Source organism: Acanthaster planci, linkage group LG07 (assembly GCF_054643075.1).
Source record: "Acanthaster planci isolate LZ-2023a linkage group LG07, COTS_SCS, whole genome shotgun sequence".
NCBI lineage: Eukaryota > Metazoa > Echinodermata > Asteroidea > Valvatida > Acanthasteridae > Acanthaster > Acanthaster planci.
This window is the reverse complement of record NC_141783.1, coordinates 12,942,415-12,960,623: the sequence shown is the minus strand read 5'-3', so window position 1 is coordinate 12,960,623 and position 18,209 is coordinate 12,942,415. Positions and strand designations below refer to the sequence as shown.

The window sequence follows — 18,209 nt, the reverse complement described above, 5'->3', positions numbered from 1 at the left end:
CATCTCTACCGACCTGATCACAAAGAAATTTTTGAAACATCTGCGAACTGCTTAACGATGACAACATAACACAAACCGCCACTGACGATGTTCAGTTACCTTTCCGAGCCTGACGAAGGCCGAATCGAATCCCTGAGCAAAGTGCCAATCGGCGATGGCCGTGAAGATCTTGGTCATGGTGGCGTCATCAAAGGAGTCGATGGCGACAATGTTCATGTGTCTGGTGAAGCGACCAGTGATGTCATTCCGACCTCCTCCTGGTGGTCCCATAGCAGCCACTAATAACTGGACAAAGGAGGCAAAGACAACAGATTGAAATGTGGAAAAGGAATACGTCCATACTGGCTCCATGCACGACTATACTTTCAAGTGAAGAAATGCAACACTCTTACAAGAAACACAAATTTACATCAAAATGACCATGTCAAAAGAGCTTTAACTGTTTGACACTGGCCAAAACTGAACATCCCACATTTTCCACATCACAGGAAGTCTGAAAGTTGACCTTCCTTGGAATTTTAGCTTTGACTGAATTAGACTTCTATTCCTGCAGCCCCTAATTTCACAAAGGTAGTGAACAGAAACAGAGTTCAGCAAAGTTAAGCACTAAGCGAGAAATTAGCAGAGAATTAGTCAAAAGTACATTACGACATATTCCTACGCTTTCACAGGTAATTTTTTTCAGTGGGCATATGTATATCTTTTCTGCCGCAGCAGCCCCAAATCATGTGCTAAATAAGACAAATAGCAAGCATGATTTGGGCGTTATTACGTAACATTTAAAATCAGTGTCAGAGTCATGTGACTGGTCATGTGACCATCTTTGACTTCTGAATTTACCAAGTGTATGAATACCCACCACATCAGCCATCTCTAGTTTGGAGGTATCCTTTCTGTCAAACCAGTGGCCGTGATCCACCCACTGTCTAAGAAGCTCAATAGGAGGTTGGGCACCATACTTCTCCTTGGCAGGCATGTTCAGGTCGTCCACAAAGATCACACATTTCTTGCCCATGGGGGGACCGTACACACCTTTGCGCCGTCTGAAACAGTAGTAAAGGCATTGTTTATTAAAAATAAAACAGTCTAGCATTTGAAGGAACCTCCAACTTTAGTTGGGAACTACAGAGATGCTACCATCATTAATACGGAACTGTTTGAAATCACTTTTCACAAATCACAAATATTGAGATCTTGTTACAATTATGCTGCATTAGTAGTATACTACGTTTTTAATTTTTTCTCGTTTTTACTTTTTTCTCAACAAAATGTAGGTTCAGTAATTAACAGAGACAATTCCATAACCTGATAACTGACTACAATACCTACCTGTCTAGTTTGGACATGATAATATCCTGTGTCTGATTAGCTGACGTGCGGGCTGAGAAGTTGATGTTGTTGGGAATGTAACTGAGGTAAAAAAACAAGAACAAATTAAAGACTCCAATCCACGAATCTGAAAACTGTTTCAATGCTGTAGCCCCCCCAAAAGAGCTGTGTATTGCTGAAATATCTTGATGATGAGGACACATTTGAGAACAATTCAGGCAGCAAATACGTGATGAGCAAAACACTGCTTCCAAATGATCTCAAAATACTGGCAGGGACAAATGTGAATGGGACCCCCTTTCATTTGGGATGGGGACTGCTCAAAAAAATATAAAAAATGCCGAAAATCACTAACAAATGAAAACAACACTTTCACTGACGAATATTGCAAATAATCACGTCAACACCCGGGGCTTTATAAAGTTCATGAGGGCTGATCACTCACTGTTCTTTGGGCAATCCCACCAGGTAGTCATTGGTAATGGCAGACTTGCCGGTACCAGTGGGCCCAATGAAGAGCATGGGTCTGGCGTGGGTCATGTAGGTATCTAAGAAATAGATCTGACGGGCGGTGTCATTGGTCTGGATAATCAGGTCGCTCACCTACAAAGTGAACAGAATGAAATAAAGTTCTGGGGATACAGTCTGGAGCAAGAACTTGGGCCACACAGACAGACGTACGAGGGGAAGACTGCGTTTGCTGCTGCATCTTCGTTTTAGCTGACCGCAAAATCACAGTTTGCATGTAGATATGAGGGATGGGTAGTTGATTCCAATTTGATACACTTACTATGTATTGTGGTCTGAAGATCCTGTGCCCTGGTGAGGGGTGCTGAAGTTAAATATAATGTACTTAAAACACTTGCAACTCACACAAGTAGGCAACATGAGACAATGTTTTGAGTCCACTGAACAAAAAGATATTCTCCAGTGATGTGTGTTGAGAATAAGCCATGTTGAATTGACTTAAGATATCAAAAAATAGGTGCTGTTAGATTTATGCATGCTTTCCCTGCTAAGGACTCATCAGTGCCTGTGAATGTAACACTGACTGAACATCACTGTCTAGAAATAAATGGCAAGTTGAACGGATATTCTTGCATGTCACTTACTTTGGCCCCGGCAGGAATCTTGAGCTTGGATTTATCCAAGTAGTCAATCCACTCACACCAGGAGCCGCTGGCCTGCTTTTGGAAGTAGAAATCAAAGATGGAACCCCGCTCTGGGAAGGAGTTGCTCTAAAAGGACAAATGAAAAAAGTGAGGAGTAAATCACATCAGGCATTTGTATAATAGCACATAGATCTCCAAGGTAAATGTAAGATGAGTCATGTTGAGTAATGTCACTCAAACTGAGATGTGAGTAATGACAGTGGAGACAATAAAAGGCCGTTCTGCTAAGGAGAGCAACTTTCAACAGAGCAACTAGAGCAGAAATAATGGCACAAAACAAATTTTCGTTCTGAGCATAGATTACATCAGCACCAATTATAGGCAGTGACATGAAATTGAAGCTAGTGGTTTGTCACAGCTATCAGTCCACCAGTATCCATGCTACTGATGTGTTTAGACAACACCTGGCCCAGGTCCATGGATAAGTTCACGGATATATCTGTTCTCATATTCACTATTCTGGTCAGAAGTCTCTTTACCTTGGTGATCTTGATGCTCTTTGGCTTGGGGTGGTCAGGGTGGGTGCCACTGATCAACAAACGGAAGAACTGGTCAAACTTCTTGCGACTGTCGCCGTTCATGGTCCCAGCCAGAGACCAGACCACACAGAACAGGAACAGGCCCTGCAGCCAGAGGGTGATCTGGAGAAGGACCCAAATAAGAACGAACAGGATTTAGAGAACAGAGAATATTCTCAATTACTGAACTGACACTATTTTTACCAGATCAATAACCATTTTTTCCCCATTTTTAACACAGAAAGTACAAAGCTTGAGATCAATGCTGGCTTCATATTAACAAAAGGTTTGGGACTTATGCCAAGGGGAGTAGCAACCACCCAATATTAACATCAGGATAACTCAGAGGACTTGTTTTCTACAGTACACGCTGGGATTGAGGTTGACGACAGTACCTGCTGATTGCTCATGGTGTCGTGTCCCTCCGTCCCAGAGTCCTTGATCTCATCCATCAAGCAGGTGTAGAGCTTCATCAGTGACTGGGCCAAATGGATGTTGGAGGTGTTGATAAACAGCTTACATTCATGACGAATGAAATCTGTGAGGTAAAAATTGTCAAAAGCGGCAAAGAAAAGAGAATTTAAACGACAGAACTCAGAGGAATTCATGTGTTGTGAGAGCATCTGCTGTTTGATGTTACAAATAAACAAAGTCAAAAATATCACTGAATTATTACTGAAAAGACCAACATCAAAATTGCCTTGCATTCGCATGTTACCTACTTTTTCTGTCAACATTTTTCTAAAAAGACAAATAACAGATTCTTATCAAGCAAAACCTACACTCTGTTCTGCATTGAATTCTTTCTATTTTTGATCCTGGAGTCATGTGGCCTTTTGCTCTATTATAACACAAACTCCATTAAAAACATAGAGAGCTTGAAGGTGCACAAAGGATTGTCCTTCCAAAAAATGTTGTTTTCAGTCAACTCATTCAGAAATATTGAATAAGCTTGATTATGGACCACTGGATAAACAGTGGTCAATTCTGGATTCTCTTTGTGTCAGTGCAAAGATGGAGGAGTAAACAAGACCCAAAGTTTGACTAACGAGCCCTTACCAAGGCAGGGATCTACCAGCCACTCAAAGAGATCATTGACCAGCTCCCGATGCTCCTGGCTGAGGGACGTGGGCAGCGTGTCCATGTATGAGTCACGCAGGGGCTTCCAGCCCAGCTGGTGAGGCTCCATGTAGATCATGCCGCAGCGGCTGACGGTGGCCGGCGAGGCCTGCTCCAGGTCGGCCGGCTCAAAGATCAGGTTCTGCTTGTTGGACATCTGGATGATCTCGCCGCTCATCAGACACAGCTGGAGAGACGACAAAAACACAAAAGACAAAGTCTAGAAACCATTCTAGAGCTATCAAACACAGAATGACTAAGGAAAGCCAAGACTTTAACTGGTGACTTGTACTTCAAGTTCTCTAATAACAATAATAATAATAATGACTTATAAATGCACACATATCCGCCCTATTGGGTGTTCAAGGCACAGCAAACTTTTGAGACCAACAAATCATGGAAAGTAATACAAACAATCAAATTAGTCCTTGGAAACTCATGTCATTAAATAGGTTTTGAGTAGTGATTTTAATTTTGTAGTACAAGGACAAGATCTAAGGTGAACGGGTAGAGAATTCCAAATGCATGGAGCTGCCACAGAGAAGGACCTGTCGCCGCAGGACTGCCGAGACTAGGGCTCCTTGAGAAGTAGCAGGTTGCTGGACTGTAGATTTCTTGTAGGAGTGTAAACTTGCAGTAGATGGGACATACAGGTTGGAGCTCTGCCGTTAATTGCTTTGTGGGCTCTGCAAGTTCTCTTTGGTTAATGGCAGCATAATCATAACTATGAGAATTTGAACGTCAAGGGTGGAAAATTGTAAGAGTCAGACATAGTTCAATATGGACATAATTTCCAACTTTTCAAAGTGTCAATCTAATGGAATGGTCAAACCAACATTTGAGTCATGAAGCGAGTGTCAAAAATGTTAGAATACAGAAGTAGCCATGACAATCACATAACAGACCTCTCAATGTGAAAGGACGAAGCTCATGTTAATTCATCTTGCATTGTTAAACTGTACCTTTTTGTTGTCGTCTAGTACTGTGTTCATATTCTCAATCCACACAGCATCCACAGGGCCATCAAACACGATCCACTTTCTGTCTTCAGTCTGGGAGGCTGCCTGCTCACGGAAGGTATTGGCCAACACACCTGATAGCATACATACACAAAATGTGTCGCCATTTATCTGCTGGTCATTGGAGTGGCAGACCAACTAACAGTGAGTGCCCAAGTAAGAATGGAAAACACACAAAGGACTTTTTAAGTGCCTTCAACCACGCAAAGTGTCATTCGTCAACATGAACAGAAACAAATTGGAGAAGTCCTGAAAAAGTCTCTTCAAGAGTTGGCCCTGGAACTGTAGAGAATAGATCAACCTGTGTAAAATCCTCTATGCCAGTAACTAGGGAGGTGTCATAGGTGTAGGAAACTAGCAAATATATGCATACACAAACTACACGTCCTTGATTATCAACTCACCATCGGTCCATTCATGGGACACTGGATCAAAGGAGCCGTATAGCTGACCCATAGTGATAGCCTTGGGATTGATGACCTCATGAATGACTCTGAACTCCCCCATCAAACCAGCGGTGTGTAGGTCTCCCAAGGTGTTGGCCAGCACCTTGTAGGAGCTTGTCTTGCCTCCCATGGGATCGCCCACTATCATGAAGCCATGACGCACCAACATCATTTCGTACACCTAGGATCCAAATCAAGTCACTGTTATCAATACAGCGGCATTATAGAAGATCACACACCAAACCTACGGCAGAGACACTACAGGGGATATCAGCACTGTGGTGTTTAACGTGGTGTGTTCTAACACCGTCTAGGAGCTAGTCTTGCCTCCTACATCATTGACAATAAGAGGCAGATCTGAAATTAAACAAGCGGTTCTTTGAGGCTGACTTGCACGGTTCTGTGCAGTACTGTGCAGTTTTTAAAGTTTTTTTGGGGTACTTCAAGGTTTCCAGTTAATGAGCTGATTACTTACGGGTCAACACGCACAACTTGCTGTTGTCATGAAAGAGCCTGGTGGCAATCAAAGTACACAACAGAGCAAAACCACAAGACCTAATTTCCCGCTTATCCTACATGCTTATGGCAACTTTAAAGGTGTTGATTTGAATGGAGTGTAGTCCAAGTTAACTCTGATTAGTTAACGTCCAGTGTAACAGTTCATTTTGTCACACGGAAGAGTTCTACTTTTTTCTTACATTTAAACCTGACGGATGTTGTTGGAATTTTTTACGTTGGGAATAGTCCAGTGTTAACCATTTTTTTAGACAGTAAATCACAACTTCATTCCTCTGTCAAAAGAAAAAAATCTGTTGTGAAGACTCCTGGGCTGGTTCCCACCGTATCAAAGATTGCTCAATATTACAGTCTGCGTGTGTTGGTCTGGGAACCAGACTAGCTGCAGGTAGCATTAGTGTGTGCCTGTATTGCTTGCGTGTGTCTGAATATTCACTACAGAGGTACGGAATGGTTTTATATTCTGTATGAGCATGTCACTCAGACATATTTGTAAACCAATACTTGGGTAATTCCGGACAAAAGACTAGTTCAAGAACTGTTCAAAAACAAAATTTCAGCTACCTCCGTAAGGAAAAAGTGTGGACAAAATAGTCAAGACAAAAATTTTGTTGTGGCTTGAACTGATCCCCAGGGGCCAACAGGCGAGAACACTAATCCTTTGATCTCCTAATTGTACTTGAACAACCACAAATGTAGACTTCTGTGCACAAAAGTGCTCCATTCAACCTGTCTTGTTTGTTAATGATAACCTGGATGGACTGCAATGGAGAATATTCATGACTGCATTGTTTGTATGCATGGCGTCCTACCCCCAAAAACTCAAGCAGGAACCGCGTAAACCGCACAGTACCGCACGGTTTATTGAGGTTAACCACTTGTTTGATTTCGCATTCCTCCCTCATGAAACCAGATGGTACCAACATGATCTCACACATCTGTTATGGAATGGAGCGACCATCTGTCATTAGAGAGATTTAGCCAAAAGAGAAAAACTGAGACAGAGACATCCTTTGAGACCTATGTTACCAAGCATTTATATCTATCATTTTTTCAATTATTTGATTTTTTTGAAATGATGACCATACTTTTGAAGACTGGTAAATCACCAATGCCACCATTTGTTGTGGACTTCCTGGCAACCAGTTCCGTGATAAGACCACAGGCGATGAATTAAAGTTACCTCCTTGGTTACAAATGACAAATTGGGTCAATTTAACATGCACATCAAATCCAAGTCAACAAGAATTAAATATTCATATTTCACTGAAATGATTTAGAGGCTTCGTTAGCTGATTTAGCTTTGAAATGACAACCGTTTATAAAACTTTAAATCAGGGTTTGTATGTTGGTCTACGGGGCTTATTAAGTCTTGAGGCACCATCGCCGCTTTGCATACTGGTTCCTGCAAACTGCTACATACTGTACCTGGATGATTTTCTCAATGAACCATGGGACTGGCTGCAGACCCAGCTTCTTGATGTTCTCATTGAGTGTCTCCAGGAGGACGGCATAGTCTGGTGTCGGGAGAACCACACCGGGGAACAGATCGCTGATGATACCCTCGAAGAGAGGCACATCCTGATCAAAACAAGGAAATTAACACATACACCAGTCATTCTAAAATTCCTGAGGAAAAGCAGCCAGTGACTCGTCAATCAATTCAACATGGCCGACTTGCATCATGACAAATAACTACGCCCCACACTGATTGGTTACTGAGGATGGTGAAACAAAATCCAATAAATGATAAACAAATCCTGACATGTATGAGAATTTTCAGTTTTATTGAAGGAGCACTTTTGGTTTGTGACTAACTTCTTAATCTGACATCTTTTGACTGATTTCTTTTTTTACCATATTTTGAAATACTTCTAAATTCCTGTTCAATATGAACAGAGGTTAACTTTGTCAGTCTGAATGTCTGATTTGAGTTTCCTTACCTGGGCTAAGAACTTTGGCAAGTTAACATCTTTGATGGCGCGGAGTACCAGCACTGCCTCTAATTCTTCGGGGTACTTGAGCTTCAGGTTACCAGCTGCTGTCAGGACAGACTTGACAGCACGCATGCCGTAGTCGTAGTGATGCTGCGAAGACAGCAACTCAGAGCACAGCTTGTAGGTGGCCACAATCTTACCAGCCAGACTACGAGCGTCCACAAAACCCATGGAGTACAAGCTGATCTCGGCAATCAGGGCATAGTCTGGTACCATCATGGCCACCGTGCGGAACAACACCTGCAATGAAAAGAAACAAGACAAAATTATTAATAAAACAACGCGACCTTTGAGCTAAAACAGTCTGGAATACTCTTGGAATCCACATGCAGTAAAATACCTCTGACGAAAAAGACAGTGCCATTACCACAGCCCATGCAGCCATTGGCACCACTTCCTTCTGGAACAATTGATTCTAAGAGTACACCATGCTGTCAATATAAATATATGAAAAACAAGTTGTTGCTAACAGTAAGAACGTAGTCTAGTACCATTTTGACTCCGATGTGGAATGACACTATGAGGAAAGCACCCATAAAGTCTATGGAGTACAGCGTGATCTGGAGTGCGTCTTTAACTCGGCCACCCAGACTAGGTTCCTACCTTGAGATTGTCAGGAAGGTCAGAACGCCCTGCATAGCCGGGGTTCATGGTGATGAACATGGTACAGGTGGGATTCAACGTCAGCTCGGTGCCTTCAAACTGGAACCTCTTGAGGTGCTGCTGTATGGCGCGCTGGATGCTGAGAATCTGCTGAGCCACCACCGACAGCACCTCCAGCTCGATGCGGTTGAACTCGTCAAAGCAGGCCCAGGCGCCGGCCTGCGCCAGCCCCTTGAAGAACTTGCCCATGGCCTTGTAGTCTAGGCCGTCCGAGCAGTTGAACACCACGCACTGCGAGACGAAAGAAGAATGCAGAAAGTCAGGTCTTGACAATCAATCTTAGAATGACTTTTTTCTTATATTATGGCATAAGGGTCTTTGAGGGCAATTCTGGACATGGTGAGGGAGAAAACGTCATCCATGAAATAGAGATGATTCTTCCTGGACACTGACAGGGAATACAGATTGATTTCCCCTATGTCAAAGTGGAGCCCCATTTACAGTGGTGTTCAACCAGTCAGATGTCATTTCCTGTGAGCATTACCTGTTTGGCCACAGCCTTCGCCAAGTCTTTGCTGGTCTCGGTCTTGCCAGTGCCAGCCGGTCCCTCAGGGGCTCCTCCAAGATTCAGCTTCAGTGCTCCCATCAGTGTCCTGGAAAGACATCAGACTTGTAAACATCTCCAAGGGCTTGGGCCAACTGGCTAGAGTTTTACTACAGGAATGTCTAACAATCACTTTAAACCCAAGGGCTCTGGAATCACTATTAATTCATGACGAACCAGAACACTACCCACTCCATGGAATTTGACAAGTGATGAACTATGCTGGCCATTCATTCAACTAGCCCTGTGTTGATACCCCGAAGAAGATTTTTCTTCCTGGTGCAAAGGTCAAATGTCATCATACGGACATGCTGTGCACAGCCAGAGATCTCACATCAAATACCAAATGGACACTGACGGACTGCATGCATCAATGCTCTAGTAAAGCAAACAGTTGACTGGAATTCAAGCTTACAACTATTTCAGTAATAAACACCTGCTTTACAAAGGGCACAATCCAGCTATGTGCTTTCCAGCTACGCCTCTTAGAACTAACTTTATCCTTCTTTTTTTGTAGTTGTCAATCATGACAGACTTACCTGTAGCATCTATCGGTGAGCGGGGTGATAACAAGTCGGCCCGAGTTGCCCAGGTACTCGTAGCCATAGGCGATATCAGTGGTGATCATGTGAACGTTGACGTTGGTCCCGTCGAAGTAATAACGCAGCTGAGCGATCCAGTTGAAGTCGTTGGTGCTCTCCACACCAAGGTTCCCTAACTGCTCCACGACATCGCGTGCTGGGGGGGTGGTGAAAATGGCACATCGGTGAATTTTGTTTCAGGCAATCTGTTGTAGTCTGGACACGCTAAGACCATCACAAGTCCAACATGACACCTCCAGTCTGAATTCAGGTCACAAGCTAGTCTAACGAACTCCAATCAAAGCATTCCTTTGTCATTGTTCACCCTGTTACTTGTGACTTGTCTTGTGAAAGGTCTTGTGAATGGTCTTGCGTCTGGTCTGGTGACTGTGTCCATTACAACAATGTCTGCAGAAGTAGTGCACTGCCAAGGATCTGAAATCTAAAACACAGCTTAATGCAACCACTGCTCTTGGTCAGTGGAAAAACCAACTCAGAGACACCTACCGTGTACATCAATGACAGTCAGGGCCCCCAACGTGACCCGAGCTCCGCCCTCCAGTTTACCACGCACCAGCTCAACAATCTCTGCCAACTGCTTGTTGCTCTGCTCTAAGTATTTCTAGCAAGACAAGAACAAAACCCACTGTGCTAATAATTTGTGTCTGAGATGGACTGTGCAGATTTCCAACGGCCCACTTGCGTGTTAATGTTACATTATTCACTACACGGCAAGGTACTGACGTGTTCACAGGCACCACTCCAACCACCAAGATGGTCAACAAAGGAGTCTTAACATCATCTGCAAACCCTCTGTTGCTTTGTACGCTCTCTCCCTGGCTATTAGCAATGAGCTTAACCATTTCCTCAACCCGACGTACAGATTCAGTTCATCCTGTGTGCAAACGTTCCGTGTTTCATACCTTCAGCCCGCCAGGCTCCTTGATAGCCTTAGCCACCTCCTGAGTCCAGTAGATCTGGGTGACGCACAGTACCACCTGCCCCGCCCAGTCCAGCACCCACTTGTTACGAGGCAGGTTGGCGTAGGCAGCCACACCCTCTTGGATGACCTTACGCACGCTGGATATCATGACTTCCTCTACTTGCAAGAGCCACTTCTCAACCATTCCCTGAGTGATGGTGGCAAGTAAATGTCATTACAACCGAATGCATAAACTCAACACTGCATAGCTCAGTCACCAGTGAATAGATTTCCAAAAAAAAGGTTCACAAACAGTCAATGGCTATTCACCATCTTGACCAGCCATCCTTCGAGGAGGAAAGAATGTTGTCATGAAATTTAGGGATAAAATTTATGAGAACGCACGTTTTCAGCAACTTGAATTTTTATATTAAGCCTCAATTGATGACTTTTAGGCTAGGGAAGTGCTTTTCACATACAAAGTTAACAAATAATGTGAAATGAAGTGAAAAAAAGTGGGCATTGTGTAAGTGCAAACATTCCTTCATAATAATATCACGCATCATCGAATAGTTTCCTTATTGTTACCTTTGCCTTGGCTGGGAAGATCTTGGTTGCAAACGGCACGGTTTCCTTCTCGGCGCTGATCATGCCGACAATCTCCTGCTGGTCAGTGAACTCCAGCTTGGCGATGCCTTCAAAGCACTTCTTGAGGTGAGGCTGGACACGGAGGGGATCTTTGGTCTCTGACAGGATCTCCAGCAGCTCATCGTTGGACAAGAAGAAGAAACTAGAATCCCAAGAACAGAGAGCGAGAGAGAAATTACACCCTAACACCTGCTGCCAGTTTGGTTTTATTGCCAGACAACTGTACAATCGAGCAATATACAATAGTGAAAATGTCGAGCTCACACATGAGCTTGCATTTTTGAAGTGTCAATCGCAAGAAGGTAAAAACAAGCTTTTCCCCAACAACTAAGCTAAACACTCGGGCCTGAAGTGCTTCCAGTAATATTTTGAACATCAGCAGGCAAGTTATTCATGGTGGAGCAACATGTTGATAAATCCAAGGAGATGGCATTACTATAGCTGCACCATGTGACACATGCGTATATTTTGAAAAGATGAGACATTATTAGAAGCAATATTCAAAACACCTGTGGGAACTGTGCAATGAGCATGGTGCCGCCATAATGATGATAATTCTTGTAATTCTGGTCATTAAATTGGTCTACAACAGCACTTTTTTTTTCTCACCGTGGGAAGTAGAGGCGCTTCTTCTCCAGGTAGTTGTTCAAACCTTTCTGAATCTCCTCTAGGAGTTGATTAGACTCGTTGAGACGGCCGAGCATGTTAGGCTGGGCTGTGCATACCAGGGCCTTGGTGTCTTTAATCTGTGACAGAAGGACAGACAGAGAATATCAGGGTAAGGTGTTTGCACAACTACTTCCACATCGGTAAAAAAACCCCGTTAGCTGGGCTCCATGCTTACAGTCATTCATCGCATACCAAAATTGGCCGGAGACAAGTAGATGTGGATATCTGTTGTCTTCTCATTAATCTCATCAGTGAGGGTTGAGTTTGACACACAGAACAACTAACATTGCAACCAGGCTCAAAACTGAAGACAGAAATGAACCAGTCAGGCAGCACTGACAAGCAGTAAATGTACAATATATCAGTAACTGGAATTCTGTAAATTTCAATTACATTTGTTTACTCTATTGTCAATGCGTATTTTAACTCTAACTTGTCAATAATTTTTGTTTCAGATGTTAACCGTCCCTTTTCTTCATTCCTTTTCAAGACGCAAAGTTCTCCTCTTAACATTTGCACATTTATTAATGAAATGTTTCAATTGGTTTTACTTTTTTCTAACAGATGGCAGTTTCAAAATGACGCATCAACTCTGTGAATGCAAAGCTGCCAATGCATCAAATCGAACACAGCCTCACCGCTTCCGTCATGATGTCTTTCCAGTAGCTGTCTACTATGCCAAACTTGCGTCCCTCCTCGGGCATCTGGGCCATGATGTCCTCAGAGCTGAAGATGGGCTCCAGGTAGAGCCAGGTGGCCTGGCACTTCAGCCAGCCATCTAGGATGTCTTGCATGGTCACCAGCTTCTCCTCCCACTCCTAATGGAAATACGCATTACTGTTACCACTGCTCCTCTACGCTGGTATGAAGACTACCATTCAAGTTAGATCACAGTTAACCAGAGATGGATTCCAGTGTTCTCGAGTTTCAAGTCAAGTAACAAACAATTCAAATGAACTGCGACAACACTGGAATTCCCTTTGACCTGTCACCCATTTTTGATTAGACTTTATGGATTACTTTTGATTTAATCTATGACGGACCTGTGACTGACGTAAGATTCAGCCTGCGACTGACTTATGATTTGACTAGTGATAACTACTGAATAGATCTGTAAGTCACTTGTGAGTGACATCACAGCTCTACAGTAAACCCCAAGGAGGACTTTCATTTAGTCTGTGGAATTATGGTTGCGTTGTTTGAATTTGGTAGAGAACGGAAAGGCTGAGAATAGATATGATGGGAGCTTTGCTCACATGGCATCTCGACAATGCAATGACAACCACTTTACTTAATCAACAGGAAAGATGGTCTATTCACAAGTATCCATGTCAATGAACAATTATCTAGGCAGTGGGTCACCAGCTATTTAGCCCACCAGTACTTGTAACACATGAGGCCTGCGTCACATTGTCTGCAAGTGCTAGGTGTACACGCATGCACGCACCTTCATTTCATTCTCAAAGGGTTTGATGTACGGCGAGCCCCTCATGGTCTGCACTTTGACGATGTGATCATCCAGAAGCAGCTGGATCTCATCGACACTCGACAAGATGGACACGCCCTGAAAACAAGCACCAACAACATCGGCATCAATCACATCCTGAATGACGCTGCAAGTCAGGTAACCTGTCTGTATCAAATCCACAAGGAAAGACAAGCCTTGTACACTGACGTTGTCAATTTACCCCGGTGGCTGATGAGGTAACATGAAGAGATTTCCGGTCCACATGTTCCCCACACTGCTGTTTCACAGTTCTCCAATATACAATGTTGCTGGCAAAAGGATCTTCTGTGGGGGTCTTAAAGCGAGGACTGCGTGGCCTCTTACACGTACTAGCAACCACGGACAGATGGAAACTATCGACACAGGGCTGGATAGCACCGGTATTGTATTTAAGAGGTCTTAGGTTTGAAAGCCTTTTCCGTCAAGCATTTTGGAGTGAACAAGAAATTGTCACCGTAGAGACATTATACAATGGTGTTGGTCTCAAGAGACATATCCTACTCCTGAAGTGAGAAGAGAATCCCGTTCCACCGACTAAACACTTTAGGTGTGTAACCACAGCAGTGTCACACTTACAGTATCTCTGTATGGGACAAACTCAAAGTGTACATCGGCCCATTCGGTCTTCATCTTCTCCAGAGCCTTCTCCAAGGAGTATTCCTTGCTGGCTGCAGCTCCTATCTCCTCAAGTCTGAGAACAAACATTGGAAAGTCACGGCTTGATGACTTGGTGTTTCAGGACAAGAATTGTTTTTCATTTGGTATAGAAAAGACAACGGTGTATCCAGGTTTTGGGTTGGGGGAGGGAATGCAAAATTGATTTTTTAAAAGTGACAAGCCACTTTTGTCCATCCATAAATACTCCTCACTGTGACCCCCCCCGATGGTGTGCCATTTTGACAGTGTTAGCACTTTCAATTCTATTAACAACGTTGGCAACATGACTCAGGGGGAGGGGACTTGCCCAACTCTTCCCCTTCCTTGCCGCCCCACTGGATATGCCACTTGCCAAAGACCTTCTTGGTGACTGTTCGTTCTTGAGATATCAATAACTAACATCTGTTGTCACAAATGTCTGACAGCCTAAATCTGTCACGTTTATTTACGTGCCAGTAGTTGTGATCGGGCCCTCTTGTGTTGGCGACCCCTGACCTCATTGTTCTCGTTTTGGCTTTACTCAATTTCCGTGTTTTGCCAGTGTGCATTAAACCTCCTCTTTATCCAACAAGGCGGTTTCACAGTTGCGGTTCTTGTGTGTCCCAGGAACCTCCTCCCTATTACTGGCGACAGATATTGCATATCAGAGAGGCGGTACGAGGTAAAAACCTAGGTGTTACTGGCCAAAATTTGAAACAGGATAACAGTCTAAATGAATAAGGAACAGGTTTACAGATTCAGAGTCACAGATCATTACAACGTAGGCAATACTGATAAGGAGAGACCAAGTTGTCTGGCGACGTCAAGAACTCACTTTTCAAGGTGTTTGGTCAGTCCCAGCTCCAGCATATGATACATAGAGGATTCAGGCTTGGGTTTCAGCTCAAAGCCAACTATCTCGCTCATCTAGGATCAAATTCAGACATAAACGATGTGCACAATGAATTGCAGGAAATAAAAACAGAATGATTTGTAACTGCAGACTTTATCTGCTGTGACCTTGATACATGTGCTGTACGGCAAGGATATCCAAACACTTGTGTGTCAGATTTCACTATCTGGGCTTTGAATTTTCACGTCTGCCCCTCAGGAATTTTTAAATTTTTTTTTTCATGAGAATTTTGAAAAAGTTATCCAATCAAGGTTTACAAATAAAAATGTCACACCAAGTAAACGGTAAGCAACTAGATCTCAGCTGCACTGTGCACTTGACCGGAAGCTCAAACATTTCAATGTGACTTGACTGTTGCTTTGGTTTCGACCCACCTGTTCCCAGTGGCGATCCCTGATGCCAGGATTACAGATGACCCCCAGCAGGGGCAGGTGGACTTTGAACTTATCTATCTTGCTCTTAACATTGTTGGCGATGCGCTGCGGGCCGGGCTGGTCGTTGAAGGAACGGCTGAGCTTGTACATGGTGCGGAACATCCCGTCCACCTCGTCATTCACCTGCTCGGCGTTCAAATCTTGGAAGGGACCTACAAATGGAAACGCTTTCTTCTTGAAATAACATGCTCGACGTTGCCAACACATGAACATGTATTTTCTACATTTGTGCAAAACAATGAAATATTGAACTGGATGTAAGGCATGAATCTATGAGAGCCAATGGGGGGCAAACCATGAATCATGCAGCCAGACAAAGTAGATACCATGGCAGTGAACAGGCAGTACTGGTAAAATCTACTGCTACCTAAAAGCATCAGTCATTCAAAAGCACCATTCTCCTTGCTCACTCGGCTCACAACATCTGAATATTCCTGAGATCATCTCAGCTCCCTGGTGTGCATACTAGCCTGATGCTGCCATATTAGACTTGAAGGGCTAAACATAACCCGATCTGCCTTCACAGGTACCCATTTACAGGTGTGCACATGTTAGATGTGTCTTCGACTAAGAGGGTAATGCATTACGCCAAAATGCACGTCTACATCAAGTTTACGAACATGTGTGAGTGTAGGGCCACTGCCATGATGGACTCTCCTCTGATTAGTCGACAGAGTACCGAAGCGTGACATCACTCGAACCAGTGTAGAGTATATGAATGTAGAACGTGCACATTTTGTTTCACACGCTGGTTCTCGCCCTCGTGCCTTTTACCCACTGGGTGCGTGACATTTTCACTTTGGTTCTCTCTGGTGACCCTCTCTATATTTCAAGTACAAGTTACCAAAACCTTCCCACATCAAAAAAAGTTATGAACATTTTTTCATGATCCAATTATCACTGAAAAAAAAAAAATAATAATCAGTCTGCAACCACTGCCCAAACACTCTTTGTGTCAGTATTTTACGTACCATTCAACCATGTCTCATATTTGGTGTGGAAGTTGAGGGCGGTGTTCCAGAGCTGGTCGTATGGCTGCTTGGTGGTAAACATGGTACTCAGGATGGGGAACTGGCTAGGCTCCCACTCCAGCAGTTGCTCTTCCTTGTTGAGACCATCTAGCTCGTCCTGGGAGGCTTCCAGGAGCTGTTGCAGCTCGTTGAGACGGTTCACATTGGTCGTCATCTCGTCCATGCTCAGGATCTGTCAATGCAAGGTACTCGCCATCAAATGCCTCGTAAAAATTGAAGGGAATTCCCTCAAACAAACACAGCACGCCACACATGCACAGCACTTTATTGAGACTTTGTTGGTGAAGACCTAAGGTCAATTTACAGAGCTCCGTCAATATTAGCATTACTTGTAGGGCATTACAAAGCCTAGGAGTTCTTGTGCTAACAAACGTATAGAGACTTCCACATATTTGACACTGTAATCTTCATAGAACCACTGCCTGGGATTTGAGTGTGCCACTGCAACGCTTGCACAGGGAAATGTTAGTCAAAAGTTGACAATCCAACAAAGTGGCAGGGTTTCAATCAATGAACATAAGCTGAAATACAAGTGCAAAGTAGTTGAAAGTTTGACGGTGAAACACACAGCGCATACTGCACACTTCATTTACCTTTCCTCGCAACTACATCCATCAAGATGGACAGGTGGATTCAAGAAACAAAAACAATATCATGCAAACATGAATGAATGAATGAATGAATGTAGCATAAAATATGTAACACTGCAATGATGGATGAAAAATCTAACCCAATGGATTTTACTTTCAAAGAGGAAAGGCAGCATGGACAATCTTTTTTGACAGACTACAAATTATAACCTGAGGGAGTCCAGTCTCTCGATAAGTAGGTTTGATAAGAATTGGTAGAGTCCATATTATGCTGGTCTGGAATGGCATGCTTCTGGCTAACAAGGAGGCCAATGTGTCACATGTCATATCTACAGTGTATGTTCTATAGTGAAGGTTAACAAACCAATTGCCAGTACATTAAGATGCCATGTTGCACGCTGACACCCTGTTCATTATTCATCCCAACTCTCTACTTCACAAGCAGGTGTGTAGTTTGTGAGAAAGCTACCCAAATCTTTTCTTTAAAAAGTAAATTACTAAAAAAACTTTCTTTTGTTAATACCAAACGGCTTGAAACAAAAGGACCATAGACCTCTCTGTGTTCTGATTCTGTTCCAATTTCCTGCGAGTTGACTGGCTAACATACCTCCTTCTTCCTGAAGGATTCTACTTCCTTGTTGTACTCGTTGAGCTTCTCCTCAAAGCGCTGCACCTTCTTCCGCACCTCCTCCTCGGCCTGTTCTCGTCTGGTCATCAGACGATTGCGGCACACCTCAAAGACTGTCTGGATGTGCTCCGGCCAGTGGAACACTGTGCTGTTGAGCTTGATGTCTTCATCTGTTGCAAAATGCAAAAAGTACAGATAGGTAGACTCTGTTATTTATCTCATATCTGATGGAAGAAACGTTTATATGACAAGCGTCAAAGGAAGTGAGTCAAAGTAGACAAATACAGCGGAACATAAAGCAAAGCTTTTTCTTCTCCTTTTTATGCT

General features: G+C 43.5%; 1 protein-coding gene across 1 annotated transcript in view; it reads right to left on the bottom strand.

Moving 5' to 3' along the window:
• dnah3 (dynein axonemal heavy chain 3) overlaps nt 1-18,209 on the bottom strand; it is a 52,464-nt gene that overhangs the window by 23,324 nt on the left and 10,931 nt on the right. The window contains exons 15-40 of the mRNA XM_022239879.2: nt 17,862-18,052; nt 16,605-16,836; nt 15,574-15,785; nt 15,122-15,213; nt 14,227-14,341; nt 13,591-13,707; nt 12,782-12,961; nt 12,084-12,220; nt 11,415-11,616; nt 10,828-11,034; nt 10,412-10,526; nt 9,863-10,061; nt 9,264-9,372; nt 8,720-9,010; nt 8,063-8,356; nt 7,548-7,700; nt 5,562-5,784; nt 5,101-5,231; nt 4,079-4,325; nt 3,415-3,557; nt 2,981-3,142; nt 2,442-2,567; nt 1,775-1,932; nt 1,330-1,410; nt 860-1,043; nt 100-285 (exon numbers count right to left, since the gene is read on the bottom strand). Coding sequence (XP_022095571.1) covers nt 100-285; nt 860-1,043; nt 1,330-1,410; nt 1,775-1,932; nt 2,442-2,567; nt 2,981-3,142; nt 3,415-3,557; nt 4,079-4,325; nt 5,101-5,231; nt 5,562-5,784; nt 7,548-7,700; nt 8,063-8,356; nt 8,720-9,010; nt 9,264-9,372; nt 9,863-10,061; nt 10,412-10,526; nt 10,828-11,034; nt 11,415-11,616; nt 12,084-12,220; nt 12,782-12,961; nt 13,591-13,707; nt 14,227-14,341; nt 15,122-15,213; nt 15,574-15,785; nt 16,605-16,836; nt 17,862-18,052 — 4,487 coding nt within the window. The remainder of the gene's footprint in view (nt 1-99; nt 286-859; nt 1,044-1,329; nt 1,411-1,774; nt 1,933-2,441; nt 2,568-2,980; nt 3,143-3,414; nt 3,558-4,078; nt 4,326-5,100; nt 5,232-5,561; nt 5,785-7,547; nt 7,701-8,062; nt 8,357-8,719; nt 9,011-9,263; nt 9,373-9,862; nt 10,062-10,411; nt 10,527-10,827; nt 11,035-11,414; nt 11,617-12,083; nt 12,221-12,781; nt 12,962-13,590; nt 13,708-14,226; nt 14,342-15,121; nt 15,214-15,573; nt 15,786-16,604; nt 16,837-17,861; nt 18,053-18,209) is intronic.